Source organism: Engystomops pustulosus, chromosome 9 (assembly GCF_040894005.1).
Source record: "Engystomops pustulosus chromosome 9, aEngPut4.maternal, whole genome shotgun sequence".
Lineage (NCBI taxonomy): Eukaryota > Metazoa > Chordata > Amphibia > Anura > Leptodactylidae > Engystomops > Engystomops pustulosus.
The window spans coordinates 109,179,829-109,192,579 of NC_092419.1; the positions used below are offsets into that span (position 1 = coordinate 109,179,829).

The 12,751-nt window shown below is 42.2% G+C and overlaps 1 protein-coding gene and 1 long non-coding RNA gene across 10 annotated transcripts in view; one reads left to right on the plus strand and one right to left on the minus strand.

Moving 5' to 3' along the window:
* The window catches only part of LOC140077933 (uncharacterized), a 118,047-nt gene that overhangs the window by 39,047 nt on the left and 66,249 nt on the right, over window positions 1-12,751 (plus strand). The gene's annotated exons all lie outside the window — the stretch shown is intronic.
* The window catches only part of NTNG2 (netrin G2), a 106,848-nt gene that overhangs the window by 5,524 nt on the left and 88,573 nt on the right, over window positions 1-12,751 (minus strand). For 7 of the 8 annotated variants that reach the window (XM_072125564.1, XM_072125563.1, XM_072125566.1 and 4 more), the window contains 4 exons: window positions 12,388-12,444; window positions 12,172-12,243; window positions 10,261-10,428; window positions 1,668-1,802 (listed from right to left, as the gene is read on the minus strand). In XM_072125564.1, the coding sequence (XP_071981665.1) occupies window positions 1,668-1,802; window positions 10,261-10,428; window positions 12,172-12,243; window positions 12,388-12,444 (432 nt within the window). The remainder of the gene's footprint in view (window positions 1-1,667; window positions 1,803-10,260; window positions 10,429-12,171; window positions 12,244-12,387; window positions 12,445-12,751) is intronic. The other variant, XM_072125570.1, reaches the window with a different exon arrangement.

Genomic DNA, 12,751 nt, shown 5'->3' on the forward strand with positions numbered 1-12,751 from the left:
ATACACCACCACTAGGGGGAGATCACTACATACAGATTATACACTACCACTAGGAGGAGCTCACTACATACAGATTATACACCACCACTAGGGGGAGATCACTACATACAGATTATACACCACCACTCGGGGGAGCTCACTACATACAGATTATACACCACCACTAGGAGGAGCGCACTACATACACATTATACACCACCACTAGGGGGAGCTCACTACATACAGATTATACACCACCACTAGGGGGAGCTCACTACATACAGATTATACACCACCACTAGGGGGAGATCACTATATACAGATTATACACCATCACTAGGGGGAGCTCACTACATACAGATTATACACCACCACTAGGGGGATATCACTATATACAGATTATACACCACCACTAGGGGGATATCACTACATACAGATTATACACCACCACTAGGGGGAGATCACTACATACAAATTATACACCTCCACTAGGAGGAGCTCACTACATACAGATTATACACCACCAGTAGGGGGAGATCACTACATACAGATTATACACCACCACTAGGAGGAGATCACTACATACAGATTATACACCACCACTAGGGGGAGCTCACTACATACAGATTATACACCACCACTAGGGGGAGCTCACTACATACAGATTATACACCACCACTAGGGGGATATCACTATATACAGATTATACACCACCACTAGGGGGATATCACTACATACAGATTATACACCACCACTAGGGGGAGATCACTACATACAAATTATACACCTCCACTAGGAGGAGCTCACTACATACAGATTATACACCACCAGTAGGGGGAGATCACTACATACAGATTATACACCACCAGTAGGGGGAGATCACTACATACAGATTATACACCACCACTAGGGGGAGCTCACTACATACAGATTATACACCACCACTACGAGGAGATCACTTCATACAGATTATACACCACCACTAGGGGGAGATCACTACATACAGATTATACACCACCACTAGGGGGAGCTCACTACATACAGATTATACGACACCACTAGGAGAAGATCACTACATACAGATTATACACCACCACTAGGGGGAGATCGCTACATACAGATTATATACCACCACTAGGAGGTGATCACTACATACAGATTATACACCACCACTAGGGGGAGATCACTACATACAGATTATACACCACCACTAGGGGGAGCTCACTACATACAGATTATACACTACCACTAGGAGGAGCTCACTACATACAGATTATACACCACCACTAGGGGGAGATCACTACATACAGATTATACACCACCACTCGGGGGAGCTCACTACATACAGATTATACACCACCACTAGGAGGAGCGCACTACATACACATTATACACCACCACTAGGGGGAGCTCACTACATACAGATTATACACCACCACTAGGGGGAGCTCACTACATACACATTATACATCACAATTAAATAAATCAAATATTATATACATTTCCATGGTTACAGACTACAAACAAACTTAATGTAGTCAGAATTGAAAGCCAAGTGATCACAAACTAAAGTTTCTCTCCCTGAAAAAATAAATTCCATACAAACAAAGAAGCTTTTTAGGAACTTGTATGGAATAAAGCTCCAAGAAGGCTCCGCAAATGTAATGTTCCCTCAAAATTAAACTTACGTTGGCAACCCTGTCTCCAGTGGTAGCCCAGTAGGCACTCTTCACATCTTGTTCCGGTAGCTCCGGGTCGACAAACACAATCACCGGTTTCATTGCAGCGTTCATGTTCAGAGCCGTGCTGGTTACAATTGCATGCTGAGGGAAAGACATAAGCATAGGAGCGGTATTATAGTCATTCTATAGGCTGCATTATAGTATTATAGTAGTTATATTCCTGTACATAGGGGGCAGTATTATAGTAGTTATATTCCTGTACATAGGGGGCAGTATTATAGTAGTTGTATTCTTGTACATAGGGGGCAGTATTATAGTAGTTATATTCCTGTACATAGGGGGCAGTATTATAGTAGTTATATTCCTGTACATAGGAGGCAGTATTATAGTAGTTATATTCCTGTACATAGGGGGCAGTATTATAGTAGTTATATTCCTGTACATAGGGGGCAGTATTATAGTAGTTATATTCCTGTACATAGGGGGCAGTATTATAGTAGTTATATTCTTGTACATAGGGGGCAGTATTATAGTAGTTATATTCTTGTACATAGGGGGCAATATTACAGTAGTTATATTCCTGTACATAGGGGGCGGTATTATAGTAGTTATATTCTTGTACATAGGGGGCAGTATTATAGTAGTTATATTCCTGTACATAGGGGGCAGTATTATAGTAGTTATATTCCTGTACATAGGGGGCAGTATTATAGTAGTTATATTCCTGTACATAGGGGGCAGTATTATAGTAGTTATATTCCTGTACATAGGGGGCAGTATTATAGTAGTTATATTCCTGTACATAGGGGGCAGTATTATAGTAGTTATATTCTTGTACATAGGGGGCAGTATTATAGTAGTTATATTCCTGTACATAGGGGGCAGTATTATAGTGGTTATATTCCTGTACATAGGGGGCAGTATTATAGTAGTTATATTCTTGTACATAGGGGACAGTATTATAGTAGTTATATTCTTGTACAAAGGGGGCAGTATTATAGTAGTTATATTCCTGTACATAGGGGGCAGTATTATAGTAGTTATATTCTTGTACATAGGGGCAGTATTATAGTAGTTATATTCCTGTACATAGGAGGCAGTATTATAGTAGTTATATTCTTGTGCATAGGGGGCAGTATTATAGTAGTTATATCCCTGTACATAGGGGGCAGTATTATAGTAGTTATATTCCTGTACATAGGGGGCAGTATTATAGTATTTTTATTCTTGTATATAGGGGGCAGTATTATAGTAGTTATATTCCTGTACACAGGGGGCAGTATTATAGTAGTTATATTCCTGTACTTAGGGGGCAGTATTATAGTAGTTATATTCCTGTACATAGGGGGCAGTATTATAGTAGTTATATTCTTGTACATAGGGGGCAGTATTATAGTAGTTATATTCTTGTACATAGGGGCCAGTATTATAGTAGTTATATTCTTGTACATAGGGGCAGTATTATAGTAGTTATATCCCTGTACATAGGGGGCAGTAGTATAGTAGTTATATTCTTGTACATAGGGGACAGTATTATAGTAGTTATATTCTTGTACATAGGGGGCAGTATTATAGTATTTTTATTCTTGTATATAGGGGGCAGTATTATAGTAGTTATATTCCTGTACATAGGGGGCAGTATTATAGTAGTTATATTCCTGTACATAGGGGGCAGTATTATAGTAGTTATATTCCTGTACATAGGGGCAGTATTATAGTACTTATATTCTTGTACATAGGGGGCAGTATTATAGTAGTTATATTCTTGTACATAGGGGGCAGTATTATAGTAGTTATATTCTTGTACATAGGGGGCAGTATTATAGTAGTTATATTCCTGTACATAGGAGGCAGTATTATAGTAGTTATATTCCTGTACATAGGGGGCAGTATTATAGTAGTTATATTCCTGTACATAGGGGGCAGTATTATAGTAGTTATATTCCTGTACATAGGGGGCAGTATTATAGTAGTTATATTCTTGTACATAGGGGGCAGTATTATAGTAGTTATGTTCCTGTACATAGGGGCAGTATTATAGTACTTATATTCTTGTACATAGGGGGCAGTATTATAGTAGTTATATTCTTGTACATAGGGGGCAGTATTATAGTAGTTATATCCCTGTACATAGGGGGAAGTATTATAGTAGTTATATTCTTGTACATAGGGGCAGTATTATAGTAGTTATATTCCTGTACATAGGGGGCAGTATTATAGTAGTTATATTCTGGTACATAGGGAGCAGTATTATAGTAGTTATATCCCTGTACATAGGGGCAGTATTATAGTAGCTGTACAGTACTTCTAGTTATTTTTTGTCTGATAAGCCAGTAATGCGCCTCCTTGTGGTAAGGACATTGCAGTGCAGTATATGACATTAGGGGGCTGCACTCTATTTGCAGGTAATTACTCTTGCACTTGTTAGGAGTTGGTTAGGAGTCGGGGTAATGTATGGACATATCTTGTGTCTCCTCCGCTCTGCAGTGTAATCAGATTATTTAGCCTTGTCTCTGCAGTCGCAGTTCGGAGCCTGTAATGTGTTTATGGTTTATACAGATGTGAGTGAATTATTCTCTCCTAAGTGACAGAGAGCAGAGCAGGACAGGGGTGTGGGGGGTCTGACAATCATCATACGGGAGGAGGGGAGGACCTCCACAGACTCCTGCCAGGCTTTGATAATGTGGGGCGTTGGGATGAAACAAGGTTTGGGGTCATATATAGTAAGATAAGATTGGGGTCTGTATACAGTAAGATAAGATTGGGGTCTGTATACAGTAAGATAAGATTGGGACTGTAGATGGACTGGATTGGTGGTCTGTATACAGTAAGATACGATTGCGGTCTGTATATAGTAAGATAATATTGGGGTCTGTAGATGGACTGGATTAGTGGTCTGTATACAGTAAGATAAGATTGGGGTCTGTATATAGTAAGATAAGATTGGGGTGTGTAGACGGACTGGATTGGTGGTCTGTATACAGTAAGATAAGATTGGGGTCTGTAGACGGACTGGATTGGTGGTCTGTATACAGTAAGATAAGATTGGGGTCTGTAGACGGACTGGATTGGTGGTCCGTATACAGTAAGATAAGATTGGGGTCTGTATACAATAAGATAAGATTGGGGTCTGTAGATGGACTGGATTGGTGGTCTGTATACAGTAAGATAAGATTGGGGTCTGTATACAGTAAGATAAGATTGGGGTCTGTAGATTGACTGGATTGATGGTCTGTATACAGTAAGATAAGATTGGGGTCTGTATATAGTAAGATAAGATTGGGGTCTGTAGATGGACTGGATTGGTGGTCTGTATACAGTAAGATAAGATTGGGGTCTGTAGACGGACTGGATTGGTGGTCTGTATACAGTAAGATAAGATTGGGGTCTGTATAGAGTAAGATAAGATTGGGGTCTGTATGCAATAAGATAAAATTCAGGTCTGTAGATGGACTTAATTGGTGGTCTGTATACAGTAAGATAAGATTGGGGTCTGTATACAGTAAGATAAGATTGGGGTCTGTAGACGGACTGGATTGGTGGTCTATATACAGTAAGATAAGATTGGGGTCTGTATACAATAAGATATGATTGGGGTCTGTAGATGGACTGGATTGGTGGTCTTTATACAGTAAGATAAGATTGGGGTCTGTATATAGTAAGATAAGATTGGGGTCTGTATACAGTAAGATAAGATTGGGGTCTGTATACAGTAAGATAAGATTGGGACTGTAGATGGACTGGATTGGTGGTCTGTATACAGTAAGATAAGATTGCGGTCTGTATATAGTAAGATAAGATTGGGGTCTGTAGATGGACTGGATTAGTGGTCTGTATACAGTAAGATAAGATTGGGGTCTGTATATAGTAAGATAAGATTGGGGTGTGTAGACGGACTGGATTGGTGGTCTGTATACAGTAAGATAAGATTGGGGTCTGTAGACGGACTGGATTGGTGGTCTGTATACAGTAAGATAAGATTGGGGTCTGTAGACGGACTGGATTGGTGGTCTGTATACAGTAAGATAAGATTGGGGTCTGTATACAATAAGATAAGATTGGGGTCTGTAGATGGACTGGATTGGTGGTCTGTATACAGTAAGATAAGATTGGGGTCTGTATACAGTAAGATAAGATTGGGGTCTGTAGATTGACTGGATTGATGGTCTGTATACAGTAAGATAAGATTGGGGTCTGTATATAGTAAGATAAGATTGGGGTCTGTAGATGGACTGGATTGGTGGTCTGTATACAGTAAGATAAGATTGGGGTCTGTAGACGGACTGGATTGGTGGTCTGTATACAGTAAGATAAGATTGGGGTCTGTATAGAGTAAGATAAGATTGGGGTCTGTATGCAATAAGATAAAATTCAGGTCTGTAGATGGACTTAATTGGTGGTCTGTATACAGTAAGATAAGATTGGGGTCTGTATACAGTAAGATAAGATTGGGGTCTGTAGACGGACTGGATTGGTGGTCTCTATACAGTAAGATAAGATTGGGGTCTGTATACAATAAGATATGATTGGGGTCTGTAGATGGACTGGATTGGTGGTCTTTATACAGTAAGATAAGATTGGGGTCTGTATATAGTAAGATAAGATTGGGGTCTGTAGACGGACTGGATTGGTGGTCTGTATACAGTAACATAAGATTGGGGTCTGTAGACGGACTGGATTGGTGGTCTGTATACAGTAAGATATGATTGGGGTCTGTAGATGGACTGGATTGGTGGTCTGTATACAGTAAGATAAGATTGGGGTCTGTAGATGGACTGGATTGGTGGTCTGTATACAGTAAGATAAGATTGGGGTCTGTATACAGTAAGATAAGATTGGGGTCTGTAGATGGACTGGATTGGTGGTCTGTATACAGTAAGATAAGATTGGGGTCTGTATATAGTAAGATAAGATTGGGGTCTGTAGATGGACTGGATTGGTGGTCTGTATACAGTAAGATATGATTGGGGTCTGTAGATGGACTGGATTGGTGGTCTGTATACAGTAAGATATGATTGGGGTCTGTAGATGGACTGGATTGGTGGTCTGTATACAGTAAGATAAGATTGGGGTCTGTAGATGGACTGGATTGGTGGTCTGTATACAGTAAGATAAGATTGGGGTCTGTATACAGTAAGATAAGATTGGGGTCTGTATAGAGTAAGATAAGATTGGAGTCTGTATATAGTAAGATAAGATTGGGGTCTGTAGACGGACTGGATTGGTGGTCTGTATACAGTAAGATAAGATTGGGGTCTGTATACAGTAAGATAAGATTGGGGTCTGTATACAATAAGATATGATTGGGGTCTGTAGATGGACTGGATTGGTGGTCTTTATACAGTAAGATAAGATTGGGGTCTGTATAGAGTAAGATAAGATTGGGGTCTGTATACAGTAAGATAAGATTGGGGTTTGTATACAGTAAGATAAGATTGGGGTCTGTATACAGTAAGATAAGATTGGGGTCTGTATATAGTAAGATAAGATTGGGGTCTGTATACAGTAAGATAAGATTGGGGTCTGTATACAATAAGATAAGATTGGGGTCTGTTGATGGACTGGATTGGTGGTCTGTATACAGTAAGATAAGATTGGGGTCTGTTGATGGACTGGATTGGTGGTCTGTATACAGTAAGATAAGATTGGGGTCTGTAGATGGACTGGATTGGTGGTCTGTATACAGTAAGATAAGATTGGGGTCTGTTGATGGACTGGATTGGTGGTCTGTGTATAGTAAGATAAGATTGGGGTCTGTAGACGGACTGGATTGGTGGTCTGTATACAGTAACATAAGATTGGGGTCTGTAGACGGACTGGATTGGTGGTCTGTATACAGTAACATAAGATTGGGGTCTGTAGACGGACTGGATTGGTGGTCTGTATACAGTAAGATAAGATTGGGGTCTGTAGATGGACTGGATTGGTGGTCTGTATACAGTAAGATATGATTGGGGTCTGTATACAGTAAGATATGATTGGGGTCTGTATACAGTAAGATAAGATTGGGGTCTGTAGATGGACTGGATTGGTGGTCTTTATACAGTAAGATAAGATTGGGGTCTGTATAGAGTAAGATAAGATTGGGGTCTGTATACAGTAAGATAAGATTGGGGTCTGTATACAGTAAGATAAGATTGGGGTTTGTATACAGTAAGATAAGATTGGGGTCTGTATATAGTAAGATAAGATTGGGGTCTGTAGACGGACTGGATTGGTGGTCTGTATACAGTAAGATAAGATTGGGGTCTGTATACAGTAAGATAAGATTGGGGTCTGTATACAGTAAGATAAGATTGAGGTCTGTAGATGGACTGGATTGGTGGTCTGTATACAGTAAGATAAGATTGGGGTCTGTAGATGGACTGAATTGGTGGTCTGTATACAGTAAGATAAGATTGGGGTCTGTTGATGGACTGGATTGGTGGTCTGTGTATAGTAACATAAGATTGGGGTCTGTAGACGGACTGGATTGGTGGTCTGTATACAGTAAGACAAGATTGGGGTCTGTAGATGGACTGGATTGGTGGTCTGTATACAGTAAGATATGATTGGGGTCTGTATACAGTAAGATAAGATTGGGGTCTGTATAGAGTAAGATAAGATTGGGGTCTGTATATAGTAAGATAAGATTGGGGTCTGTAGACGGACTGGATTGGTGGTCTTTATACAGTAAGATAAGATTGGGGTCTGTATAGAGTAAGATAAGATTGGGGTCTGTATACAGTAAGATAAGATTGGGGTCTGTATACAGTAAGATAAGATTGGGGTCTGTATACAATAAGATAAGATTGGGGTCTGTAGATGGACTGGATTGGCGGTCTGTATACAGTAAGATAAGATTGGGGTCTGTAGATGGACTGGATTGGTGGTCTGTATACAGTAAGATAAGATTGGGGTCTGTTGATGGACTGGATTGGTGGTCTGTATACAGTAAGATAAGATTGGGGTCTGTAGATGGACTGGATTGGTGGTCTGTATACAATAAGATAAGATTGAGGTCTGTAGATGGACTGGATTGTTGGTCTGTATACAGTAAGATAAGATTGGGGTCTGTAGATGGACTGGATTGGCGGTCTGTATACAGTAAGATAAGATTGGGGTCTGTAGATGGACTGGATTGGTGGTCTGTATACAGTATGATAAGATTGGGGTCTGTATACAATAAGATAAGATTGGGGTCTGTAGATGGACTGGATTGGTGGTCTGTATACAGTAAGATAAGATTGGGGTCTGTAGATGGACTGAATTGGTGGTCTGTATACAGTAAGATAAGATTGGGGTCTGTTGATGGACTGGATTGGTGGTCTGTGTATAGTAAGATAAGATTGGGGTCTGTAGACGGACTGGATTGGTGGTCTGTATACAGTAACATAAGATTGGGGTCTGTAGACGGACTGGATTGGTGGTCTGTATACAGTAAGATAAGATTGGGGTCTGTAGATGGACTGGATTGGTGGTCTGTATACAGTAAGATAAGATTGGGGTCTGTATACAGTAAGATAAGATTGGGGTCTGTATACAGTAAGATAAGATTGGGGTCTGTATAGAGTAAGATAAGATTGGGGTCTGTATATAGTAAGATAAGATTGGGGTCTGTAGACGGACTGGATTGGTAGTCTGTATACAGTAAGATAAGATTGGGGTCTGTATACAGTAAGATAAGATTGGGGTCTGTATACAATAAGATATGATTGGGGTCTGTATACAGTAAGATATGATTGGGGTCTGTATACAGTAAGATATGATTGGGGTCTGTATACAGTAAGATAAGATTGGGGTCTGTAGATGGACTGGATTGGTGGTCTTTATACAGTAAGATAAGATTGGGGTCTGTATAGAGTAAGATAAGATTGGGGTCTGTATAGAGTAAGATAAGATTGGGGTCTGTATAGAGTAAGATAAGATTGGGGTCTGTATACAGTAAGATAAGATTGGGGTTTGTATACAGTAAGATAAGATTGGGGTCTGTATACAGTAAGATAAGATTGGGGTCTGTATATAGTAAGATAAGATTGGGGTCTGTAGACGGACTGGATTGGTGGTCTGTATACAGTAAGATAAGATTGGGGTCTGTATACAGTAAGATAAGATTGGGGTCTGTATACAGTAAGATAAGATCAGGGTCTGTATACAGTAAGATAAGATTGGGGTCTGTAGATGGACTGAATTGGTGGTCTGTATACAGTAAGACAAGATTGGGCTCTGTATATAGTAAGATAAGATCAGGGTCTGTATACAGTAATATAAGATTGGGGTCTGTTGATGGACTGGATTAGTGGTCTGTATATAGTAGGATAAGATTGGGTTCTGTAGATGTCCTGGATTGGCCATGGATCTGTATTATGGAGGGTCTGTGTGAGAGCTGTGAATATTAGGGTCTGGATGTTGGGGTGAGGGATACGCTTGGGGGCTTGGGAGGATAGACCTGGACTTTATGTTTTGGGGTGAGGCATGTGGTCTGTATTTTGGAGTCTTCTTTTTGATGGATATAGTACAGGTTGCAGTAGAGATGTTCTCCATAGGTTCCCACCAGTCCATGGACGGGTGCTGGCACCCTCCTCCATCGTACACTGCATGTGACCAGCACATTACTCACGTATACAGACGTTCTCGTCCTCCAGCTCGGCGGACACGTTGCGGTAGAAGCCGAGGCGGCAGTGCTGGCAGTGCTGGCCCCGAGTATTGTGCTTGCAGCTCACACAGGTCACCACATTCAGGAAGTCGATAAAACTGCAACGGCTGGAATGTCCATAACACTCACAGTCTGTAAGAGAAGAGACCCGAGAGGTCTGATGGAGGGGAACCAACTCCTCTGCAACAGCCGATGTCCCACCCGACCAAGTAGTACTGACCATGGAGACTGCAGCCAGTGTTATGTACTGACCAGGAGAGAGGTGTAATCATGCCTCACACTGCTGTGCTCTGTGCTCACTGCAGCCAGTGTTATGTATTGTCCCTGGAGAGATGTGTAATCAGACCTCACACTGCTGTGCTCTGTGCTCTCTGCAGCCAGTGTTATGTATTGTCCCTGGAGATATGTGTAATCAGACCTCACACTGCTGTGCTCTGTGCTCTCTTCTACCAGTGTTATGTAATGTCCCTGGAGAGATGTGTAATCAGACCTCACACTGCTGTGCTCTGTGCTCTCTGCAGCCAGTGTTATGTACTGACCTGGAGAGAGGTGTAATCATGCCTCACACTGCTGTGCTCTGTGCTCTCTGCAGCCAGTGTTATGTATTGTCCCTGGAGATATGTGTAATCAGACCTCACACTGCTGTGCTCTGTGCTCTCTGCAGCCAGTGCTATGTATTGTCCCTGGAGAGATGTGTAATCACACCTCACACTGCTGTGCTCTGTGCTCTCTGTAGCCAGTGTTATGTATTATCCCTGGAGAGATGTGTAATCATACCTCACACTGCTGTGCTCTGTGCTCTCTGCAGCCAGTGTTATGTATTGTCCCTGGAGAGATGTGTAATTAGACCTCACACTGCTGTGCTCTGTGCTCTCTGCAGCCAGTGTTATGTATTGTCCCTGGAGAGATGTGTAATCAGACCTCACACTGCTGTGCTCTGTGCTCTCTGCAGCCAGTGTTGGGTATTGTCCCTGGAGAGATGTGTAATCATCCCTCACACTGCTGTGCTCTGTGCTCTCTGCAGCCAGTGTTATGTACTGTCCCTGGAGAGATGTGTAATCATACCTCACACTGCTGTGCTCTGTGCTCTCTGCAGCCAGTGTTATGTATTGTCCCTGGAGAGATGTGTAATCATACCTCACACTGCTGTGCTCTCTGCAGCCAGTGTTATGTATTGTCCCTGGAGATCTGTGTAATCAGACCCCACACTGCTGTGCTCTGTGCTCTCTGCAGTACCCAGCAGTGGCTGCAGTCTACAGGGTCAATGCTACTTACCACTCCCCTTTAAAGTCATTGCTTTGGCCTCGCTGTATGTGGACGGTGTCAGATCCATGACCTTGCCGGGGGCTGTGAACATTGTTACCAGATTTCATCAAACACTGGAGCAGAACCTGACATGTTAGTGTCAGCCTCCCTGCAGCGGAGCCCCGGGCAAGAGCCAAGGGCGGCCGCCACATCACATGGATAATTCTGGGGGCAGGAGACACCCAATGTCACAGGGAGTCAGTAAATTCAGTAACTTTGCACATTTCCAGCATATTCATAGACAAGTCATGCAGATGTCAGATGAGGGGACACATAGGACAAGGCACATCCATCACACTCACTCACTGATAACCATCAACATCACACTGAGGACCCCCAAAAAGTTATAGGAGGATTTTTATAGAATTCTTCTGTATATTATAACACAGAGATCCAGATAGGATCACATGACCCTCTGGAGCAGATCACGGAGTTATGAAGCCCCCATTAAAAAACAACCAATGATAACATGACAAGACCCTCAGGTCTGCACTGAAGACCCCAGACCATCATAAATACCCCAGAAAGGGGACATCCCAGGGATAGAAGACCCTCTATTCTAGTAGGTACCTTTAGGACCCTTGAAGGGGTCGGTGACATAGGCCGGAGTGGGTTCCAGACGGGCGAGGACCTTGGAAGACGCTTAGATTTGGAGAAATCAGATGTCATTATTGCGGCTATGCTACTCAGGACGCACCATGTCACGTGACACAAGCATCTAGGCTACGGTCCAGCTGCTATCACAGGGGTCCTAGGGGTCTACAAGGTTCCTGGGGGGCACAGTACCTGTTTTAGGGTGTTTCTTGGCGGGCGATGGCGGCTCCCTGTGAGTCGGTGGATTGGCTGTAAGTCATGAATGCAGCAAGTGAAGGTGGGAGAGACAAGGTCAGAGACAAGGGGAGCCTCGGGGAGCCCCCAAATATAACAGCTTCATACACTGGATGCATTTCTAGGAGCACCGCCATGTACATGAGGTCCAAGCTCAGCATCTCTGCTTGTTGTGTGTGAATGCAACCCTGAGCGTTACTCAATATTATCAGGACATTGTCATGTCCATTCATGGGCAGCAAGCAGAGATGATGAGTAATAGTCACATAGTTGTCTGTGGTTGTCACATTTCATTTGCATCTGATTTGCATAAACATTATGT